Source organism: Panthera tigris, chromosome B2 (genome assembly GCF_018350195.1).
Source record: "Panthera tigris isolate Pti1 chromosome B2, P.tigris_Pti1_mat1.1, whole genome shotgun sequence".
Lineage (NCBI taxonomy): Eukaryota > Metazoa > Chordata > Mammalia > Carnivora > Felidae > Panthera > Panthera tigris.
Window position 1 is genome coordinate 42,805,782 of NC_056664.1, and position 21,679 is coordinate 42,827,460.

At 38.4% G+C, this 21,679-nt stretch overlaps 1 protein-coding gene across 4 annotated transcripts in view; it reads right to left on the reverse strand.

Annotated features, from left to right (window-relative positions):
* Positions 1-21,679, reverse strand: part of SUPT3H (SPT3 homolog, SAGA and STAGA complex component) — a 535,933-nt gene that overhangs the window by 252,467 nt on the left and 261,787 nt on the right. For all 4 annotated transcript variants that reach the window (XM_042986488.1, XM_042986487.1, XM_042986485.1 and 1 more), the window contains exon 3: positions 816-900. In XM_042986488.1, coding sequence (XP_042842422.1) covers positions 816-900 — 85 coding nt within the window. The remainder of the gene's footprint in view (positions 1-815; positions 901-21,679) is intronic.

The window sequence follows — 21,679 nt, forward strand, 5'->3', positions numbered from 1 at the left end:
ACCCCAACAATACGACGCATTGAAAAGGACTCATCACTTCCGTGGTATTCTTGGCAAAAATGCATAGCCACATTCTAATCATACGAAAACATCAGACGGGTTGAAAAAAGGAGAGGATTCTACAAAATAACTGTCTAGTAAGTTTAAAAAGGTGTCAAGGCCATGAGACAAGGAAAGACGAAGGAGCTATCCTAGAAAGGGGACGACTACAAAGACAGGATAGCAAAGTACAACGTGTTATCCCGGACTGGCTCCTGGAACAGGGAAGGAGCATTACCAAGAGAACTGATGAAAATGAAATAAGGTCAGTAATTTCATTAAAGGTATTACAGCAACGTTATTTCCTGTTTTTGATAATAGTACTGTGGTTACATAAGATGTTAACGAAAGAAAGATGAAAGGTCTCTCAGAATTCTACGCACTATTTGTGCAGTTCTTCTGTAAGTCTGAAGTGCAATATGGAAAAGTTTTGAAAAAACAATTCAGCGTTACCAGGGGTCAGGGAGTAGGTGAAAGGACTGACTATACCCAGGGGCACAAGAGAACATTTTTGGATGATAAAAAAAAAAACGTTCTCTATCATGCTGTGTTTGGAGTCACATGACAGTATTCAGTTGTCAAAACTGAATTATGCACGTGGATTGGTGAAATTTGGTTTTATGTAAATTACACCTGACTCCAGCAGACAAGAAAAGAATTCCAAATGGAAGTATCATCTTTTTTTTAAAAAAAAAAAAAAGGTTGGCTTGCAATCCCAACAGAAGCAGCTAGGAGCAGAATGGAGAAATACCAAATAAGATTATATACGCTCTTACCAGATTAATTAACTGTGTGTGCACCACATCTTCTACCAAAACTGCTGTTTCATGAAGAGGCCTCCTAGCATCACCTAAAGAAAACCTGCAAAAAAAAAAAAAAAAAAAAAAAAAAGAGATTAAGCATACCAATACTAAGTAAGGACTGTAAAACTAAGAAAATACAAAAGTGAAAGATATTTCTTATAATAATGTTAATAAAGTACAAATTGTTCTATCAAACAACAGAGTGGATGTGCAATGTTCTATCGACAAAGAACTGCATTTCTCCCATACAAGCTACAACTTGTAAAATGCAGTGTTATCTATGATTTCTTGATTTGTGTAGGATATTGGAAGGTATTAACCACTACTTCATAATACTGGCAACCAGAAAATCATGTTACTATATCCAAAATACTAATACAGTAACATAGTAACAGCTATTTAGAAAAATTATAAAAGCAGGTAATGGAATTAGGCAAGTAATGTAATTAAAATGCAAGTTGCTTAGAAAAATGTATATAAATGCCATGATATATTATTTCTAATTATACATAAGCAGATTATCAAGAGTGGGTTACTGATCTTAAAAGTCCTTTTCTCAACTTTCATATGGTGGGCCAGATATGCAGAGAATCCCTTCCCGGTGAAGAACATTTGAAAAGGCACAATACTGTGTTAATGACTTTAACCAGCAGTGTAGGAGATAAAACAGAATGCTGGCAAGATGATAAAATACAGTTCCACTGGGAGAGCCCTGGAGCCAAAGTTTATTCTGAAGGCAACTAATGTCATAATGGCCCATAATCTGGATTTCATTTAATACAGTATTCAAAAAATAGGAAAGAATGCTGGGACCCCAAGCAAGGCAGGAGGTCAGTTTGAGGGACCTAATATGAAGTTGGTGATATCTCGTATGTGTGAACTAAGCAAATACCTACTCCACAGAAGGCATTTTGCCTATCTCACCTGAGGCTATGAGTAAAAGAACAAAAAATGGAGTGCTGGCATGAGGAGAGAAAAATGGAATAGAATAGAGAGCCCAGAAGTAAAACCTTACATTTTATACAACTGATTTTCAGTAAGGGTGCCAGGAACACCCAATTTGGAAAGGACAGTCTTTTCAACAACTGATGCAGGGAAACAAGATCTCTACACGGAAACAATGACGCTGGATTCTTACCTTGTACCATAAATAAAAATAAACTTGAAATAGGTCAAAGACCTAAATTAAAAAGCTAGAATTACAAAACTCTTAAACCAGGGGGCAATCTTCATGACCTTGGATTTGGCAAGGGTTTCATAACTATGACACCAAAATAACAGGCAACAAAAGAAAAAAATAAATATATTGGAATTCATCACAATTACAAACCATCAAAGGACAAGACAGGGAAAAGACCACCCAGAGAATGGGAAAAAATATTTGAAAATCATAGATCAAATAACCAGAATATATTTTAAAAACTCCTATAACACAACAATAGAGAAAAAAAGAATCCCAGTGTTAAAATGGGCGAGAGACTTGAATCAATATGTCTCTAACGTAAACATACGTATAGCCAATAACCAGTGAAAAGATCCTCAGTATCATTAGTCATTAGAGAAAAATGCAAATTAAAATCACACTGAGAAGCTACCTGACACCCAGAAGGGCATTTCTACCATCAACCCAACAGAAAGTGTTGGCTAGGTTATAGAGAAACTGAAAACGTACATTGCTGGAGGGAAGGCAAAATAGTACAGCCACTGTGGAAAAGAGTTGCGTGGTTTCAGAAAACATTAAGCACAGGATTTGCATATGAATGCTAATTGAATAAGCCAGACAAAAAAGGACAACCATTGTATGTTGCCACCTGTACGGGTCATCTGGAAGAAGAAAATTCATAGAAACAGAAAGAATAGAAGACACAGGGGGACTGGAGAGTATTTGCTTAATGTGTGGAGAGTTTCTGTCTGGGATGATAAAAACTTCTGTACAATAAACAGTGATGACGGTAGCACAACACTGTGAATGTATTTAAAACTTAAAAATAGTTAAAGTGGTAAATTTTATGTTTTATATTTTATCACAGTGATTAATATGGATGAAAAATAATAAAGAGTGGAGAGATGCAACCATAAATGTAATTAGCGATTCGAACAGATCTGAGGAAATTACCCATAATACATCATGGATAATAACAGAATATCATGATCAGTATCACGCCAAATATGTTGATACTGAGGTGAAATGGATAAATTCCACTCCCCCCCCAAAAAAAAAATACAAATGGCCAAAGTGACTCAAGAAGAAATAAAAAACCTGAATAGTTTTATAAATGTGAAAGAAATAGAATCGGCAGTAAAAAAATCCAAACCTAAGCAAAACCAAAACAAACAAAAACATAACAGCCTTACCATTGTACCAAACACGCAAAGAATCAATTATTTTAATTTGGTACAACTTTTCAAGAGAACAGAGTAAGACAAATACTCCCTAACTCATTTATTGAGGCTAATATACCCTGGGTATCAAAACTAGAAAAAAAAATGAAAGAAAATAAAATTACACATAAATTTTACTCATGTACATAAACAGAAAATAAATAAATGAAAGGCATGAATAACACAAAAGGTGGAATGAGAGGGAATTCACTTTCTCTACTGCTCTGCACCTATGACCTCATGAGAGCTCCATATGATCGGTTAGCAGGAAAAAAGAAGACTCGGGTCCTGGTTTACAAGTCCCGCATGATATACAGGCATCTCCCAGAAGTGAACTGTAGTTCCGTAGCACTGCAGTCCCATGGTGAAACTTCCCTGAAAGACAGTGGTGAAGGGAAATCCTCCCAATCAGAAAACCATTCAACCGTGCGCCTAGTTGTTCCTTTGATTTGAAAGGACAAATTATATACTGATTCATGGGCTATGGCCAATGGTTGGCTAAATAAATGGGAAAGGACATGGAAGGAACATGATTAGAAAATTCATGAGAAGGAAATTTGGCAAAGAGGCAAGTAGATAAGATTTCTCTGAACAAGAAAAAAAGTGAAGATATCGGAGTCCCATGAGAATACTCATGGGCAACCTCAGCAAAGGAGAATTTTAATGATCAATGGATACTATCAGCCTTTTGCCCCAGTCACCCTGTCATCATTCAATGGGCCCATGAACCCAGTGGCCATGGTGGGAGGGGTGGAGGATACGCAGGACCCAGTAACATGGATTTCCACTAACCAGTGCCATCGTTGTTACAACCCCTGCTGAGTGCCTATCTGTTGGCAGCAAAATCAACACTGAGTTTCCAAAATGGCACCACTCCCCAAGGTGACCAGTCATTTCCCTTGCAACACGTTGATTATATCAGACCACTTCCATCACGAAAATGAAAGGGTATGGTTCTTACTAGAATAGACATTTCCTCTGAATATGGATTTGCTGTCCCTACACGCAATGCCACTGCCAAAACTACCATCTGTGGACGAACAGAATGCCTGTCTGTTGTCATGGTATTCCATACAGCATTGTTCGTGACCAAAAAACTCACTTCACAGCAAAAGCAGTGGCGCACTGGGCCCATGCTCATACAGTTCACTACTCTGAACATGTTCCCCACCATCATGAAGTAGCTGGTTTGACAGAATGGTGGAATGGCCTTTTGAAGATCCAGTTACAGTGCTAGCTACGTGACAATATCTTGTAGAGCTGGGGCCAGGGTCTCCAGAACATTTATATATCCTGTGAATCAACATCCCATATATGGTGCTGTTTTCACCCACAAACTGGACTCACAAATCCAGGAATCAAGGGGTGGAATGGTAGTGGCAGCACTCATTATCACCCCTGAAGACCCACTAGCAAAATTTTGCTTCTAGTTCCCATGACCTTATGATTTGCTGGCCTACAAGTCTTCTGGAGAGGGAGGAATGCTTTCACATTTATTCCACTGACACAACAATTATTCCATTGAAATAAGACTTAAGACTGCCATTCAGTCACTTCAGATTGCTCATGCTTCTGAATCAACAAGCAAAGAGGGAGTTACTGTGCTGGCTGGGGTGAGTGATGTTGACTACCAAGTGGAGACTGGACTGGTCTGCCACAGTGGAGGTAAGGACATGTCTGGAGTACAGGAGATCCCTTAAGCCACCTCTTAGTGTTACCATGCCCTGTGATTAAAGTCAATGGAAAACTACAGCAACCCAATCCAGGAAAGACTATTAATGGCCCAGACCCTTTGGGAATGAAGGTTTGGGTCATTCCACCAGACAAAAAGCCACAACCAGCTGAGGTGGTAGCTGAAGGCTAAGGGAATACAGAAGGGGTAGTGGCAAAAAGGTAGTTACTAATACCAACTATCCACATGACCAGTGACAAAAGCAAGTGTTGCAATCATCATGAATATGTCCTCCTTATTTTGTTATGAATATGTTTGTGTGTGTGTGTGTGTGTGTGTGTGTGTGTGGTAAATATTGTTGTTTCTCTCCCTCTCTTATTCCCTTATCATGTAACATAAAATGTATTGAATTAATAGCATAATATTTATTAATTTTACATCACAGAATTTAAGTTAGGGATATTAAGAAGAAGTGTAAACATCACTTAAGGACTTAACCTCATCTTCTGGGAAACGGGTAATGCATTTTCAGTTGTACACTGGATAATCGTATGACGTTAGGCAAAATTATGACCTTGTTACTGCCTTTATTTGGAGATTAAGAATAGTTTAAAGAGATGTAAATGGGTGCCGAGTGGACATGGGTGATGGTTAATTTTATGCCTTAACCTTATTGGGCTGTGGGGTGCCCAAGTATTTGATTAAGCATTAACCTGGGGGTGCACAGCCCAAGTATTTGATTAAGCATTAACCTGGGGGTGCCTGGGTGGCTCAGTTGGTTAAACATCCAACTCTTGATTTTGGCTCAGGTCATGATTTCATGGTTCATGAGATCAAGCCCTGTGTGGAGCTCTGCGCTCTTGGAATTCTCTCTCTCCTTCTCTGCCCCTCCCCTGCATGCATGCTCTTTCAAAATATACAAACATTAAAAAAAAAAAAAACAACAGAACAATCTGGATAAGTCTGTGAAAGTATTTCTTTCTTTCTTTCTTTCTTTCTTTCTTTCTTTCTTTCTTTCTTTCTTTCTTTCTTTCTTTCTTTCTTTTTTTTGTAAGTCTATGTATATTGAAAGAGAGTCAGAGAGAATGTGGGAGGGGCAGAGAGAGAGATAGAGAGAAATAAAGAGAATCCCAAGAGGCTCCATATCACCAGCACGGAGCCCAATGTGAGGCTTGAATTCACCAATGATGAAATCATGACCTGAGCTGAAACCAAAAGCCAGACACTTAACCAACTGAGCCACTCAGGCATCCTGTGTGAAAGTATTCTTTTTTTTAAGTTTATTTTTATTTATTTTTTGAGAGAGATACAGAGAGCAAGTGAGGGATGGGCAGAGAGGGAGGGAGACAGAATCCTAAGCAGGCTCCGCACCATTAGCACAGAGATCGATGTGGGCCTCGAACTCATGAACCGTGAGGTCATGACTTGAGCAGAAGTGAAAAGATAAACATTTAATCAAATGAGCCACGCAGGCACCCCTGAAAGTACTTCTAAATGAGATTAATTGAGTAAGGCAAATTGCCCTCTCCAATATGGGTGGAACAAAAGAACAAAAGGCAGAGTAAGGGAGAAATAGTCCCTCTGCCTACCTTCAAGCTAGGACATCAGTATTCCACACTGCCTTTGAACTCAGACTGGGACTTACACCATCAGCTCTATGGCTTTTCAGGTTTTCATACTGTTTATTCCCCTGTCTCCATTTTTGTTTTTAAATTTCACAATGTACATCTTTGTACGTTGTATTTCATTAACAACTTATTGTAACTGTATTTTTACTACTTACGTTTTTAGCCTTCACACTAGATGTATAAATGATTTACTCAACACCATTAAAACATCTGAGTACTATGAATTTAACCAGTGGAGTCTGTACGTTCATTTATTTTCCAGTTACTACTTAGCATCCTTTCATTTCAGTTTCAAGGAGTCCCTTAACATTTCTTATAAGGCTAGTCTAGTGGTTATGAACACCTTCAGCTTTTGCTAGTCTATGAAAATCTGTATTTCTCCTCCAATTCATAAGGACAACTTTGTCAGGTAGACTATTCTTGGCTGCCAATTGTTTGCTTCCAGCGCTTTGAATATATCATGCCACTCTCTTCTGGACTACAAAGTTTCTGCTGAAAAATCTGCTGACAGTCTTGCGGGGGAGGAGTCCTTCATATGTAACAAGCTGGTTTTCTCTTGTTGCTTTTAAGATTTTCTCCTTGTCTTTAACCTTTGACACTTTAATTATATGTGTCTCAGTGTGGATCTCTTTGGATTCATCTGATTTGGAACTCTGTGAGAATCCTGAATCTGGAAGCCTGTTTCTTTCCCCTGGTTATGGAAATTTTCAGTCATTATTTCTTCAAATAAGCTGTCTATCCCCTTTCTCTCTCTCTCCTCCTTCTGAGACCCTTATAATGCAAATATTGGTCCACTTGATGGTGTCTTTAAGTCCCTTAAACTATCTTTACTCTTTTTAATTCTTTTTTTTGCAACTCTCATTGGACGAATTCCACTGTTCTGTCTTCAATTCACTGATCCTTTCTTTGGTTTCATCTAGTCTGCTGTTAAACCCCTCTTTTGAAATTTTCAGTTCAGTTATTGTATTCTTCAACTCTGTGATTTCTGTTTGGTATTTTTTTACATTTTCTCTTTGTCAAAATTTTCACTGTATTCATGCATTGTTCTCCTGATTTCAGTGAGCATCTTTATGACCATTATTTTGGACTCTTTATCAGGTAAATCACTTACCTTACTTTCTTGAGTTTTATCTTATATTTTTGTTTGGAACATATCTGTTCCTCATTTCCTTCACTCTCTGTGTTGATTTATGTGCATTAGATAAAACAGCCACCTCTTCCAGTCTTTTTTTTTATGAAAAAAAAATTTTTATGGCACAAGAACAGACACTCAGATCAACGGAACAGAATAGAGAACCCAGAAATGGACCCACAAACGTATGGCCAACTAATCTTGAACAAAGCAGAAAAGAATATCCAATGGAATAAAGACAGTCTCTTCAGCAAGTGGTGCTGGGAAAACTGGACAGCGACATGCAGAAGAATGAACCTGAACCACTTTCTTACACCATACACAAAAATAAACTCAAAATGGATGAAAGACCTAAATGTATGACAGAAAGCCATCAAAATTCTCGAGGAGAAAGCAGGCAAAAACCTCTTTGATCTTGGCCGCAGCAACTTCTTACTCAACACGTCTCCAGAGGCAAAGGAAACAAAAGCAAAAACTAACTACTGGGACCTCATCAAAACAAAAAGCTTCTGCACAGCAAAGGAAACAGTCAGCAAAACTAAAAGGCAACCGACAGAATGGGAGAAGATATTTGCAAATGACATATCAGATAAAGGGTTAGTATCCAAAATCTATAAAGAACTTATGAAATTCAACATCCAAAAAACAAATAATCCTGTGAAGAAATGGGCAAAAGACATGAATAGACACTTCTCCAAAGAAGACATCCAGATGGCCAACCGACACATGAAAATATGCTCAACATCATTCATCATTAGGGACATACAAATCAAAACCACAAGGAGATACCACCTCACACCTGTCAGAATGGCTAATATTAAAAACGCAGGCAACAACAGATGTTGGCAAGGATGCAGAGAAAGAGGATCTCTTTGGCACTGCTGGTGGGAATGCAAACTGGTGCAGCCACTCTGGAAAATAGTATGGAGGTTCCTCAAAAAATTAAAAATAAAACTACCCTACGACCCAGCAATTGCACTACTAGGTATTTATCCATGGGATACAGGTGTGCTGTTTTGAAGGGACACATGTGCCCCAATGTTTATAGCAGCACTATCGACAACAGCCAAAGTATGGAAAAAGCCCATCTGTGGAGAGGTTCATTAATCAGCCCCTAGATATGTGCCAACTTAGCCTGACCTTTAATTGATAGTTTTTAAGATATGCAATAGGCCTCTTTCAGGAAAGACTGGGAGGTGGGCATTTCTAACTGCTGTCTCTGTGCTGACCCCCGGGGGGAAAAGCCAATTAAAAACTTACTTTTGGGGTGGCCCGCTGGCACCAAAGCCAGTGTGTCCTCTAGGTGGCAGTCACAAAAGTTAGATTAGCAGATGTGTGCATGAGGTCCTTTCATGGAGACACTGAACCATAGTAGGGCAGAGGGAATCCTGGAGACCTATGCTAAGTTAGAAGCCCGACCTTCAGGCTTCAGTTTTTTCCGCCAAGGTTTATTGAGAAGTAATTGACATATATCACTGTGTAAGTTCAAGGTGTCTGATTTACACATATTGTGAAACAATTACTGCAATAGATTCAGTTAACATCCATCATCTCATATATATACAAAAGAGGAAAGAAAAATTTTTTCTTTGTGATGAGAACTTTAGAAACTACTGTTAACAACTTTCTTCCAGAACACACAGCAGCGTCAGCTATGATCATCATATTGTACGTTACATCCCTAGTAGTGATTTATCTTATAACTGGAAGTTTGTACCATGACCACCTTCCTCCAATTCCCCTGCCCCTCACCCCCTACCTCTGGAAATTATAAATTTTATCCCTTTTTCTATGATTTGGTGGGGTTTTCGTTTTTGTTTCTGCTTTAGATTCCACATATGTATGTGATCACATGATATTTGTCTCTCCATCTGACTTATTTCACTTAGCATAATGCATTTGAGGCCCACCCATGTTGTCACAAGTGGCAGCATTTTCTAATTTTTTATGGTTCAATAATATTCCAATGTGTGTGTATACCTATACATATATGTGTATACATGCATGTATGTATCTATTTATCTATATGTTTATTGATTCATCCATCGATGGACAGGTTGTTTCCATGTCTTGGCCATTTTACATAATGCTGTCATGAACATGGTGAAGGTATTTTTCAAGTTAGTGTTTCTGTTTCCTCAGGATATATATATATATATATATATATATATATATATATATATATATATATATATATATATCTGTAAGTGGAATTACTGAGTCAAATGGCATTTCTCTTTTTAATTTCTTGAGGAACCTTCTTAATGTTTTCCATAGTGGCTATAACGATTTGAAACCCCAACACCAAGGCACAAGTGTTCCCATTTTCTCCACATCCATACCACACTTGTCTTTTTTCATGATGGGCATTCTAACAGGCATGAGGTGATACCTCATTGAAGTTTTGATTTCCATTTCCTTAATGATAGTAACATTGAAGATGCTCAGTGCCTGCGGTGCCTGTGGACCATCTGTATATCTTCTTTATATATTTATTTAGTTTTTTTTAATGTTTATTTACTTATTTTGAGAGACAGCATGAGTGGGGATGGGGGGAGAGGCACAGAGGCAGAGAGGAGATGGAGAATCCCAAGCAGGCTCTGCACCGTTAGAGCAGAGCCCAGTGAGAGGCTCAATCTCACAAACTGTGAGATCATGACCTGAGCCAAAATCAAGAGTTGGACGCTCAACCAACTGAGCCACCCAGGCGCCCCATATATATCTTCTTTAGATAAATGTCTGTTCAGGTCCTTTGCCCATTTAAGGTAATATTTGTTTTTTTGGATGTTGAGTTATAGGAGCGCTTTATATACTTTGCATATTAACCCCTTATCAGATACATGATTTGCAAAAAAAAAAAAATTTTTTTTTCCATTGCACAAGCTGTCATTTCTTTTGCTGAATGGAAGTTTTTTTGTTTGTTTGTTTGCTATACATCCAACTTGGGGTTTTTTTGACTTTGCTGTCTGTGCTTTAGGTGTGATTTCCAAAAACTCATTACCAAGACCCATGTCAAAAAGCTTTTCGACTGTTTTAAGAGTTTCAGGTCTTACATTATGTCCACAAGCCACTTAGAGATAATTTTTGTGAGTGGTGTAAGACAGGGGTCAAGTGTCATTCTTTTAACGTGTATATCCAGTTTTCCCAGTGCCACTTATTGAAGAGATTGCCTTTTTTCCATTGAGTATTCTTGGCTCCCTTGTCAAATATTAGTTGGCCGGATAAGCTTGGCTGCAGGCTGCAGCTTTTAAGAATGCAAATGGGCACCTTTCAAGGAAAGGCTGGGAGACAGGCATTCCTGTCTGCTGCCTCTGAGCTGAGCCCTGGTGGGGGACAGCCAAGGTAAGTCCCTGGGACACTTGGCAATCCTGCCATGAACTGTTCCTTTCTTTGCTATCGTCTTGTGGACTCAGTGGACAAAACCCCATTGGCTTTCAGAGTTAGGTGTTGTGGGAGCTTGTCTTTCAGGTGAAAGTCCTAAAAGTTGGGGCACTGGGTACTGGGTCCAAATATTCTGCTGCTTAGAGAGAAAGAAGCTAGGAGTTCTGAGTTCCTACCTGATTGTATGTCACGGTGCCAGGATGGAGTTTATGGTGAGTATATCTTACCCTTTCCTATTTCAAATTGAATTCTTTTTTTTTTTTTTTTTTTTTGGTCATTTGCTTGATACATAGGAATTGCTTAGCTCGTTTCTGGACTTGTTCAAAGGGAATTTTTCTGTGTATGGTTGTAGACTTGGTGTGTTGATGGAAGGAGGTTAGTTTAGGAGGCTCCTTAGGTCACCACCTTGGGCTGGAATCTTGGAATTCTCAGGCTTTCTACTGAAACTAAAATTTACACCACTGGCTTTTCCGTAGCTCATGTCTGTGGACTCAGACTGTAACTTACACCATCAGCTCTCCTGCTCCTGAGCTACTTGGACGTGGACTAGAACTATACCAATGGCACTCCTGGGTCTCTAGCTTGGTGACTGCAGATCTTAGGACTTCTCAGCTTCCATAATTGTGTAGTCAATTCCCTTATAATACATCATTTTGATACAAATACACTTTTGCTGAAAACGGGAAAATATACCCAGCAAGGCAAGAGTGAAACATAAATCTGTTAATGATAATAATAATTAACTACTTAAATTTTAATAGAGAAAAACCATATAAGCATCTCACTAGATACAGGAAAATAACTCAACAACCAATCATGACCAGAATTTTAGTAAACGTGGGTTAAAAGGCATTTTCTTTGATCTGATTGGGAGAATCTACCCAAAAATGTATAGGAAACAATATACTCAGACACATTCATCCTCTTTGAAGTTCAGACCAGTAAAAAGACTCCTCGTATCCCACTTTTATACAGCTTTCCCCTGCGTTTCAAAAGGTCCCAATACACCACTCTGCTTTTACAAAAGACCCAATTAGTACCCATTTGTGCTAAGAGAAATCCAAAGAAGATCTTTGGGTTCATGCCAAAAGGTAAAAAAGTAAAAAATCGTGTTCAGCATTTGGTTTGCAGCAGCTGTCACACAGGCAGTGCCCACCCCAAGCGGCGAGAGTGAGGCCATCAAGCTCTTTCCCGGGGAGCTATACTTGGCCTCTCAGCATGGAGCTGCCTAGCTTGGAACTGTGTCCACGAGCATCTGTGCTTTATCTGGACTTATTTTGTATGTTCATTAGTAAGATGTGTTCTGAGGCATTAGAAAAGCCTAAGTGAGGTTATTTTTGGGGTCTGGGAACACTAAAAAAGTTTTCCATATGAATTAATGGTAATTGCGTCTCACTTTAGTCCACTTTGGCTTAGGAAGGTTTCAGGGGAACGCTCTATTTTTGGATAGTGGGGTGAAACTCGTAACACTTAAGATCATAGCCAGAACATTAAGACAAGAAAAGGTTTAAACCACATACAGATTGCAAAAGAATAAACTAAATCACTCTATTCACACATAATGTGAGTATCGACGCAGAAACCAAAACGAATTGGAAGACAAGTTATTTGAATTGATAAAGGAAGTTATTGAACATGTTTTCCAGTAATAAGATGAAGCCACAAATATCATCACCACCAAGGCAAAATGAACTCCTAAGAACAGACAGCAGATGGTGTTTACCAGAGGTTAGGGGTGAGGGAAATGGGGAGATGTTGCTCAAAGCGTATAAACTTCTAGTTACAAGATGAATAAGTTCTAATCAAAGCATAGTGATTACAGTTAATAACATTGTATTTTACACTCAAAAGTTGCCAAGAGAGTAAATCTTAAATGCTCTCACCACAAAAGAGAGGTAATTATGTGATGTAATGGAGGTGTTAGCTAAAGGTAAGGTGGTAATCATTTTGCAATAAATAAGTGTATCAGGTCAGCATGTTGTGTCCCTGAAACTTACACATTATATGTCATTACATCTCGATAAAGCTAGGGAAAAAAGCAAAGGTAGGAAACACAATTAAAAAGCAATATAAACTGGTTCTTAACTGTACATGAAAGAGCCAAGAGCCAAGAACAGTCAGGACACTTTTGAAGTGGAAGGATATGTCCTACCAGGATTATAAAGCTATAATGTGTTATTGGTACAAGGACAAATAAACCAACAAAACAGAAAGGTAATACAAAGCCCACATTAGAGAGTAAACGCCACAGTGGCAAAAATCTTGTTACGTTCACTGACATGTTCGGTATTTAGTTCTTTGGAATGCCTTAAAGAAGTTCCCCTTCCATTACTTAAATGACTTCAAATCTCACTACGGCAAAAGTACAAAGTTATCAACGTGAAATAACGGACTCAAAGATAAAATAAATTCAAGTCACATCTCTAGTAAAAAGAACACCTTACTTGTATCAGCATACTTCTTGTGTTAATCTACATAAAATGTACAAATAATTAGCAAATTCTACCTCAAAAAAAGTTACAATTTGTCTACTTACAATAGTCTTCATTAGCATACACTTGTAAACTACCTAAAACATGGAACGTATGTAAAACTAAGGGTAGGATTTGGGGAGTATGCTGTTTTCCTTTTCAAGGCTGTTCGTACTGCGGCTGTATTTCTACAGTTTTTCTCACATTACTTCTGCCCAAGTTTTTTCCACACACGGAAAGCTAGACATTGTTCTAGTGAGTTCTGGAAAACAGCAATGAAAACCACTATATCTAGCCACAGTCATTCCCTTTTCACTCTGCAATGTATACAATATTTTTAAGTCCCTCAAGGACAAAATCCAAGTGATTGACACCTCTAAAAATCTTCTGCTTTTTTTCTTTTCTTTTCCATGAATGACCTACCTTCCTATTTACTGATGTCTTGACTGACTTGTCTGGGGTCTAGTTCCAACAAAGTCTGATACTCTATTGCTTCACACACTGCCTCGATGCCCTTACTAACACCAGTACTGACAGACCAGCCGCCACCAAACGTGTTTCAGGAGACTGTCCTAAAAAGGCTGTCTCTGCTCTGGTCCCCTGCAGTGACTATAACACGTGAGCCTCCATTTTAGGGAGGGCTGTAACTTTGAGAACTATGGTCACAGCAAGTCGGAGGCTGGAGCAATCCTGCCAGACTCTGCCTAATGATGATGGTGGCAGAGTCGCTTACAGCCTACCTTGTCACCCAAACAAGACTGGTCTGATTCAATTCCAGGATCAGATGCCTCAGTGAGCACGACGGCAGCTAACTGTGCAATTGCCTTGTCAAGTGCAAAATGGAGGTATGAAACAGGCAAGATTCTTTATGATCTTTTCATGATTATTACACTCCTTATTATGTACACCTGTACTCAGATATAGGAGGGTGTGTGCTGAACAAAACCATGGGGTATGGCTTCCAAAGGATGCAGAACTTAACATTAAGCCTTTCAGTATTTTTGTTATGTGTATGCACAAAACAGTCGACAATTGGGGGCTATCCTTTAAAAAGACATCTATTAAAGTATATATGTGTGTGTGTGTGTGTATATATATATATATATATATATATAAAATATGTATAAATTATGTATATGTATATATATGTATACATATATGTATATATTATACATACATTATATATTATATATATACATTATATATATATATATATACATATATATATATAGTGTATATAAAATAGAAAAAAGAACTTGTTTCAGAGACACTTCCAAAACACAGAAAACAAAATTTTAAAACTATACACTGAGTATTACTATAGTCATTATGTGTTTTGAAAAAACAAACTCTAGTTCAGTAGGTTTTAACTTTAGTTTTAAAAAGAAGTGGGGGAAAAAAAGGAAGCTAGGTGCCGGATATTTGCTATCTTACTCTATGTTGAGCCCCTACTTGACAGTTTTTGTTAGTAATTCATGCCAAGATGCTTCCCAAGTGTGTAGTGACATGCTTCCGGTGACTCCGTAAATTCTAAATTATTATTCATTTACTAAAATCTTTTGCTAACCTCCAGATCCTATGTAAATGTATGTATCTGATTATGTACCCTTGGACCCATAGTCCTTACATCCACTTACCCCCTAAAGTGAAAGGCAATCAACCCTAAATTCTTTTAATGTTTTAAGAAAAACAAACTTTCTGAGCAAGCACATACAGTATGTAATACTGCTTTTTAAGTTATACAAATATATATTGGTATAAAACAAATTTCAAAGAAGGTAAAAGGAAAACAAAAAGTATTTTTAAAATAAGTATTATTTATTGATATGAGAAAACTTTTTTACTTTGATTAAAATATATGTATAATTTGGGCGCCTGGGTGGCTCAGTCAGTTGAGCGCCCGACCCTTGGTTTCAGCTCAGGTCATGATCTCACAGTTTGTGAGCTCGAGCCCCACATTGGGCTCTGCGAGGAGAGAACAGAGCCTGCTTGGGATTCTGTCTCTCTCTCCCTCTCTCTCTCTCTGCCCCTACCCCAGTTTACACTCTCTTTCTCTCCCTCTCTCTTGATAAGAATAAACTTAAAAAAAATTTTTTTAAATATATGTATAAATGGAAATATGTATTAGCTTTATGAACACTCCTAGTTTCCCCAGGACTCATGGATTTCCCAGTTATTCTCTACCAAATAAATCAGCTTAATTAATGCTAAAAGGTCACAACATACTTTTTACAAAAAAAAAAAAAAAAAAAAAGACAAGCCACAAGTTACTTTTTAAAAAAAAAATTGTTTATGTTTATTCACTTTTGAAAGAGAGAGAGAGACAGAGCACAAGCAGGGGTGGGGCAGAGGGGGCGGACACAGAATCCAAAGCAGGCTCCAGGCTCTGAGCTGTCAGCACAGAGCCCGACCCAGGGCTTGAACTCACAAACTGCGAGATCATGACCTGAGCCAAAGTTGGACGCTCAACCGACTGAGCCACCCAGGAGTGCCTGAAGTTACTTTTTAAAAAGAGAATGAATGAGGGGCACCTGGGTGGCTCAGTCAGCTGAGTGTCCGGCCGGCCGGCTCTTGGTTTCAGCTCAAGTCATGATTTCACAGTTTGTGAGTTCGAGCCCCCCATCAGGCTCCATGCTGATAGTACAGAGCCTGCCTGGAATTCTCTCTCCCTCCTCTCTCTCTGCCCCTCCCCTGCCCGATGCTCTCTGTCTCTCCCCCAGATTAAATAAAAAAATAAAAAGAATGAATAATGAACAAAATGTATATATTTGCTTTCAATTAGCCTAATTATTACAGCTCTAGGGTCCCCAAAGCGAAACAAACAGCACATGGGGGAATCTATCCCTTCATTTGGAGATAATGCTCTTCCGTGCATGAAGCTGAGGACTAAGTTTAGGACAGTTAGCGAAGGAGCAGCAGCTACCCAGCTGAATCTCCCTGAAGTCACGGCTCGCACTCAGGAGAAGAAACAGCACCTGCTGAATAAGGGGCCTGAGATGTGAGCCCAGAAAAACAGTTACAGTTCATATGGCGTGTATCAAACTAAGAAGATTACAGTAATTGCAGAAGAAGTCCCACTACATCCTGGCCATTAGCTACAAAGAAGAGGAAGTCAGTTATGATGAAAAGAAATTAGCCTGGGAGTCTGACAGCCTGGTTCTAGTTGATACTCTGCCATGAAGGAGTACCGTGACCTTGGGCAAGTTACTTTTCTGGATGCCTCACTTCCTGCACAATGAAAGAAGGGGGCCGGATTAGATGCCGGTGCCCTTTGAGATATTTGCTTTTGGTGCCGGAAAGCAGCTATAAACCTTAAATTCTAAAAACTTACTTCTTCAAGAATTACTAAAAAATTATATTTTAAGAAAATCACTTTTATAAGAAAATTTCTGTAAGAAAATTAAATCTGACTCAATTGAGTAAATTGGGTAAAAATCATGAAATTAAGAAGACGGAAATTTTTTAAATGGGTAGCATAGAAAGGATTAAGGGAATACAGCCAATTGTTGGAAGGGCAATAAGGCTACAACCTATTCCTGGTCCTTTAGATGGAAACAGTTTCCAAGAAATATCTCACTGCCTCCTAAGGAAATTGAAGGGAAAAAAAAAAAAAAAAGCCCAAAACACTAAGTAGTGTTTGTATTTAAGAATATCATCAGAGTATTTTATATTATTCTTTTTCAGTATATTTAACACAATCCAATTTTGGGTCTAAAATATTTGTTTTCAAATATTCAAGCCCTGATGAAGAACATAGTGGAAGGACTGAAAAGATGTTAATCAAAGGGACTGTTTCATTTAAAAGACCCTTTCCCAATGTATACGTGTACTAGGTCATCTCACTGTACAGTTTAGATGTCTTAGGATTTTACTGGTTAGTTGGGCCTCAGTGAAACGGGGGGTGGGGCACGGGGAAGAGGGTCTGAAAGAGAAACCGAGGAGGTAAACACCTATGACAGAGAGCCTGCTACGCCAGGCCCACGAGCAGATCTGCTCATCAAGTACCCAGAACCAAACATAAAAGAAAGGACAAAGAGAGGTTTCTTAACTGCCCTGTGTGCGTCTTCTTGGATGCTGAGTTACTTTCAATACTTACCACTGGCTACAAACTCTAATGTGGTTAAATTATTCTGGATGCTGTGGTTAAGTAATTGCTGTGGTCTTGGGAGCTACTTTTTTTTTTCTTTTCTTTTTTTTATTACTTCTGATTTTTTGGACGTTTCTCTACCTCAGGTAATTGACATGACTTTGGAATGGACACTGTGTGACTACTGCTTGGTGTGAGAAGGCCCTGGGTGACTTTCTGTCCCCAAAAGAAAGTTTCCTTTTTCCCTTCAAACCACTTATTTGATTACACTGTTATAGGGTAGGTATTACCATAATACCCAGGAATTTCTCCTAGCTGGAATTAGAGCGAAGAGCAGGCTGCAAGCCTAACACACACTCTCGTCAGCTAACCCGGCATTAGACGGCACATGCAAACACAGACATCATGCGGGTTATGTCATTCTGAGCCAATATTTGTCGAGACTGATTTACTCACTGTCCAAAGCGGGGGAAAAGTGCAGATGTTTGACCACGAGCAGTCATTTAAGGCAATCAGACAATCATAAACACATGCAAATTATCCTTACTCTTCAATTTTTAATACATCTAACCTTCCTAACTCTATGATTTTATCTACCTGTTTTCCAAAGAAAGAAATGAGTTCACTTAACAGGGGCTCTGAGAAAGACAAACTAGTAAGTAAATTAAAATATCAAATAAATACTTAAGATGACAGTTTTTCTAGCAGTGAGTTTTCTCCTTGCTTGCTTCAATTTTCAACATTGATTTCCCCATGCCCCATACTATAGCATATATTCACATATCACTTAATTTTTATTTGTTATGAAAGAGAGATGGAGGAAGGGAGGGACAGAGAGAGAGAGAGAGAGAGAGCACGCACACACATGGGGGAGGGGCAGAGAGAGAGAATCCTAAGCGGGCTCCTTGCTGTCAGTGCAAAGCCTGACATAGGGTTCAATCCCAGCACCATGAGATCATTACCTGAGCTGAAATCAAGAGTCAAATGCTTAACAGACTGAGCCACCCAGCTGCCCCATCCCATACATCATTTAAGTGAACTTTGAGAATATTGTTAAAATTTTATAAAACTCCAGGAAACAACTATAAATATCTGGAGATATAAGAGACGATTATAAAATTATCATATATGATGTAAAATTTATAATATCGATTTGAAAAAAATATAGATATGTTAACTATATCTGTATAAAGTAAAACAAAAATCAAGTTATAATTTAGAAAAAGTAAACCTTTCAATCACCTATATGAATTGATTAATCCACCAATATTTACTGGGCGCCTAGCACGTGTCAGGCCCTGTTATAGTTGCTTAGACTACATCAAAGGACAAAACAGATAAAAAAAATAATAAGTAGGGTTTGTATTCCAATGAGTAAAGGATACAAGTAACAATATACATAACAAATTGCAAAATAAAAGATTTGCATATTAAAAAGATGACATAGGAAAAAAGAAAACACAGAACCAGAAAATGGGGAGCGTGGGGTAGGGGAAAGGAGGAAGTGTGAAATATTAAAATGGACATTTATTAATTTTTAATTTTTGACTCGAAAGAAGTGGCTTTTAAGAAATGGGAGTGTGAGAAGACAAATTAGAACACTGTACAAATCAAAGACTCACCCAGGAAAGCTAATCTAGAATTATCAGAGCACAAGGTACGGAATGTACATCTGAGAACGTTCACAAAAACAAGAGTATCTATATACATTTCTTCAGTCAATTCAAGAGCAAGTTCTCTCATGTGCCCCATATATTTTTAAGAAGTTCTGTATCTGAGTATAGTTGACACACAATGTTACGTTAGTTTCAGGAGTACAACACGGTGATTCAAGATCTCTGTATAGATTATGCTGTGCTCCCCACCATGTAGCTACCACCTGTTCCCATACAACGCTATTGCAATACCAATGACTACATTCCCTATGCTCTGCTTTTACTCCCATGCCTTCTGCATTCCATAAACCGGAAGCTTGTATCTTCCACTCATACATCTTATGCTCCTGAGAAGCAAATATCCGAAGTTCAAACTCCGATGAAACAGCAGCATAATTATAAGCACTCCTTGCTAGAGGGACATGAAAGGTAATGAATGAGAAGTACACCAATCACTGCACGTTAGGTCAGGGAAACCCCCAATAGATTAGTCGTTTCATCTTGTCTTAAAAAGAAGGAAAATAAAGGTCAGAGAGGTTAAATAACCAGTTCAGGGTCACAAATCCACTTAGAGGCAAAAGGTAGGCCTTTTATTTCATCCAGAACTCTTTCTCCCATACCATGTTAAATGTGCAAAAAGTGTAACAAATTAGACAAATGAACCTAAATGACCATTTATCAAAGATTAAGAGCAACAAAATAATATAAAGGGAACCTGGTTCAATTACTTTGCACAACTAAATAATTTTTCAAGGCTTTTAGAGAGATGCATAAAAACTTCAAGAAAGTTATTTTGGTCCCTTAGGCCCCGAAAATATTTAATAATATAAGGATTCTATCTTATTACTGCTGAAATTTAACAGTCAAAAATTAACATTCTATAACATAGGATATAGACACACGATAATCACAAATTTCACCCAAATTTTCAAGCATATTTCATGGACTGGGAATCAGAGATTCAAGAAAGTTAAGAGATTTGCCCATGGCATTAACAAATAGCAAACTTCAAAATTACATGCTGTGATGTGAGACAGTCACTTAAAGATAGGAGAATTTGTACTATACAGATACTTAGAAATCAGCAAAATGGATAAACATGTACCAGCACCTCCCAAATTGATAGTGCCCAGAAAAAGGTATTCTGTAGTTACATGTATTTAGGAAATGTCTGATATTTTATTCTTCTCTAGATTTGTAACACATTATATGAAACGCTCTAAGAAATTCTGCAGGAAAGTTTTCAATGTATTTACTGTGTACGTAATCATTTTTCTAAGCCCACTTAGTTACACAGCGTTGAAAATCAATTCAAGAAACGCTGACCTAAGCAAAACAAAAAAACAAAAAATTCCAATGTGATTTAAGAAATTCAGTGATGGGATTTTTTTTAATTTTTTAAATGTTTATTTTTGAGAGAGAAGAGCGAGAGAGAGAGAGAGCGCGCAAGAGAGAGACAGAGCGCAAGCAGGGGAGGGGCAGAGAGAGAGGGAGACACAGAATCCGAGGCAGGCTCCAGGCTCTGAGCTGTCAGCACAGAGCCTGATGGGGGGCTCGAACTCATGAACTATGAGATCATGACCTGAGCCGAAGCTGGATGGATGCTTAACTGACTGAGCCACCCAGGCACCCCAAGTGACAGGATTCTAAATGAGCTGCAGCCCAAAGTGTTAGAACTTCAAAGTTTTCCAGTTTTAAACAATGAGATGATGCTAGTGGAAATAATAAAATAACCAAATAACTGGCTAGATTTTTTTTTTAATTCCTTACTCAATCACCAAATATTTACTGTGGGTCTCTATCATGTCAGGCACTGAATTTTACACTAGCTGAGAGTTTCTAAAGTTCCCACAAAGTAAAGATTCTTCTGTAGCTATGGTAAGCAGCCACGAGAAATATTAAAACTTGTCAGGGGATCATCTAACAATGGCAGCTCCTCACTTGTGAAAGCTAAATCAAGAACAGACTGCCTCCAGAAGACTTGCCTCTGAGTGCCACCAACCAACCCACAACAGTCCCATCCGGGTAACCTCTCTTCTACAGATGATGTCAAATCCAGAACAGCACCAATCCCTGAACTCCACTGCTTCCTGAAAACTCTGCGAAAGACCAGCTGTCTTTCACCAGCCCATGCCTTTCCTTTAGGATAAGAAGCGACATGAACAGTTTTGTCTTCTTGAGGCACTGAATGATGGCCTCACTACAGTTTTACACAGCCTCTGAGGAAGTCTGCTCTCACAACCCCGTGCACTTGACCCTCCTCCTGCCTTTTTTCCCCTCTTCACTTTCTATTTTGAAAGATTCCAAATCAACAGAAATATTGAAATAACAGTACAATGGACACCTATATACCCTTCACTTAGAATCACCAACTGTTAGTATATGGGCACATTTGCTTTCCCTGAAAATTATACATGCGTGCGCGCGCG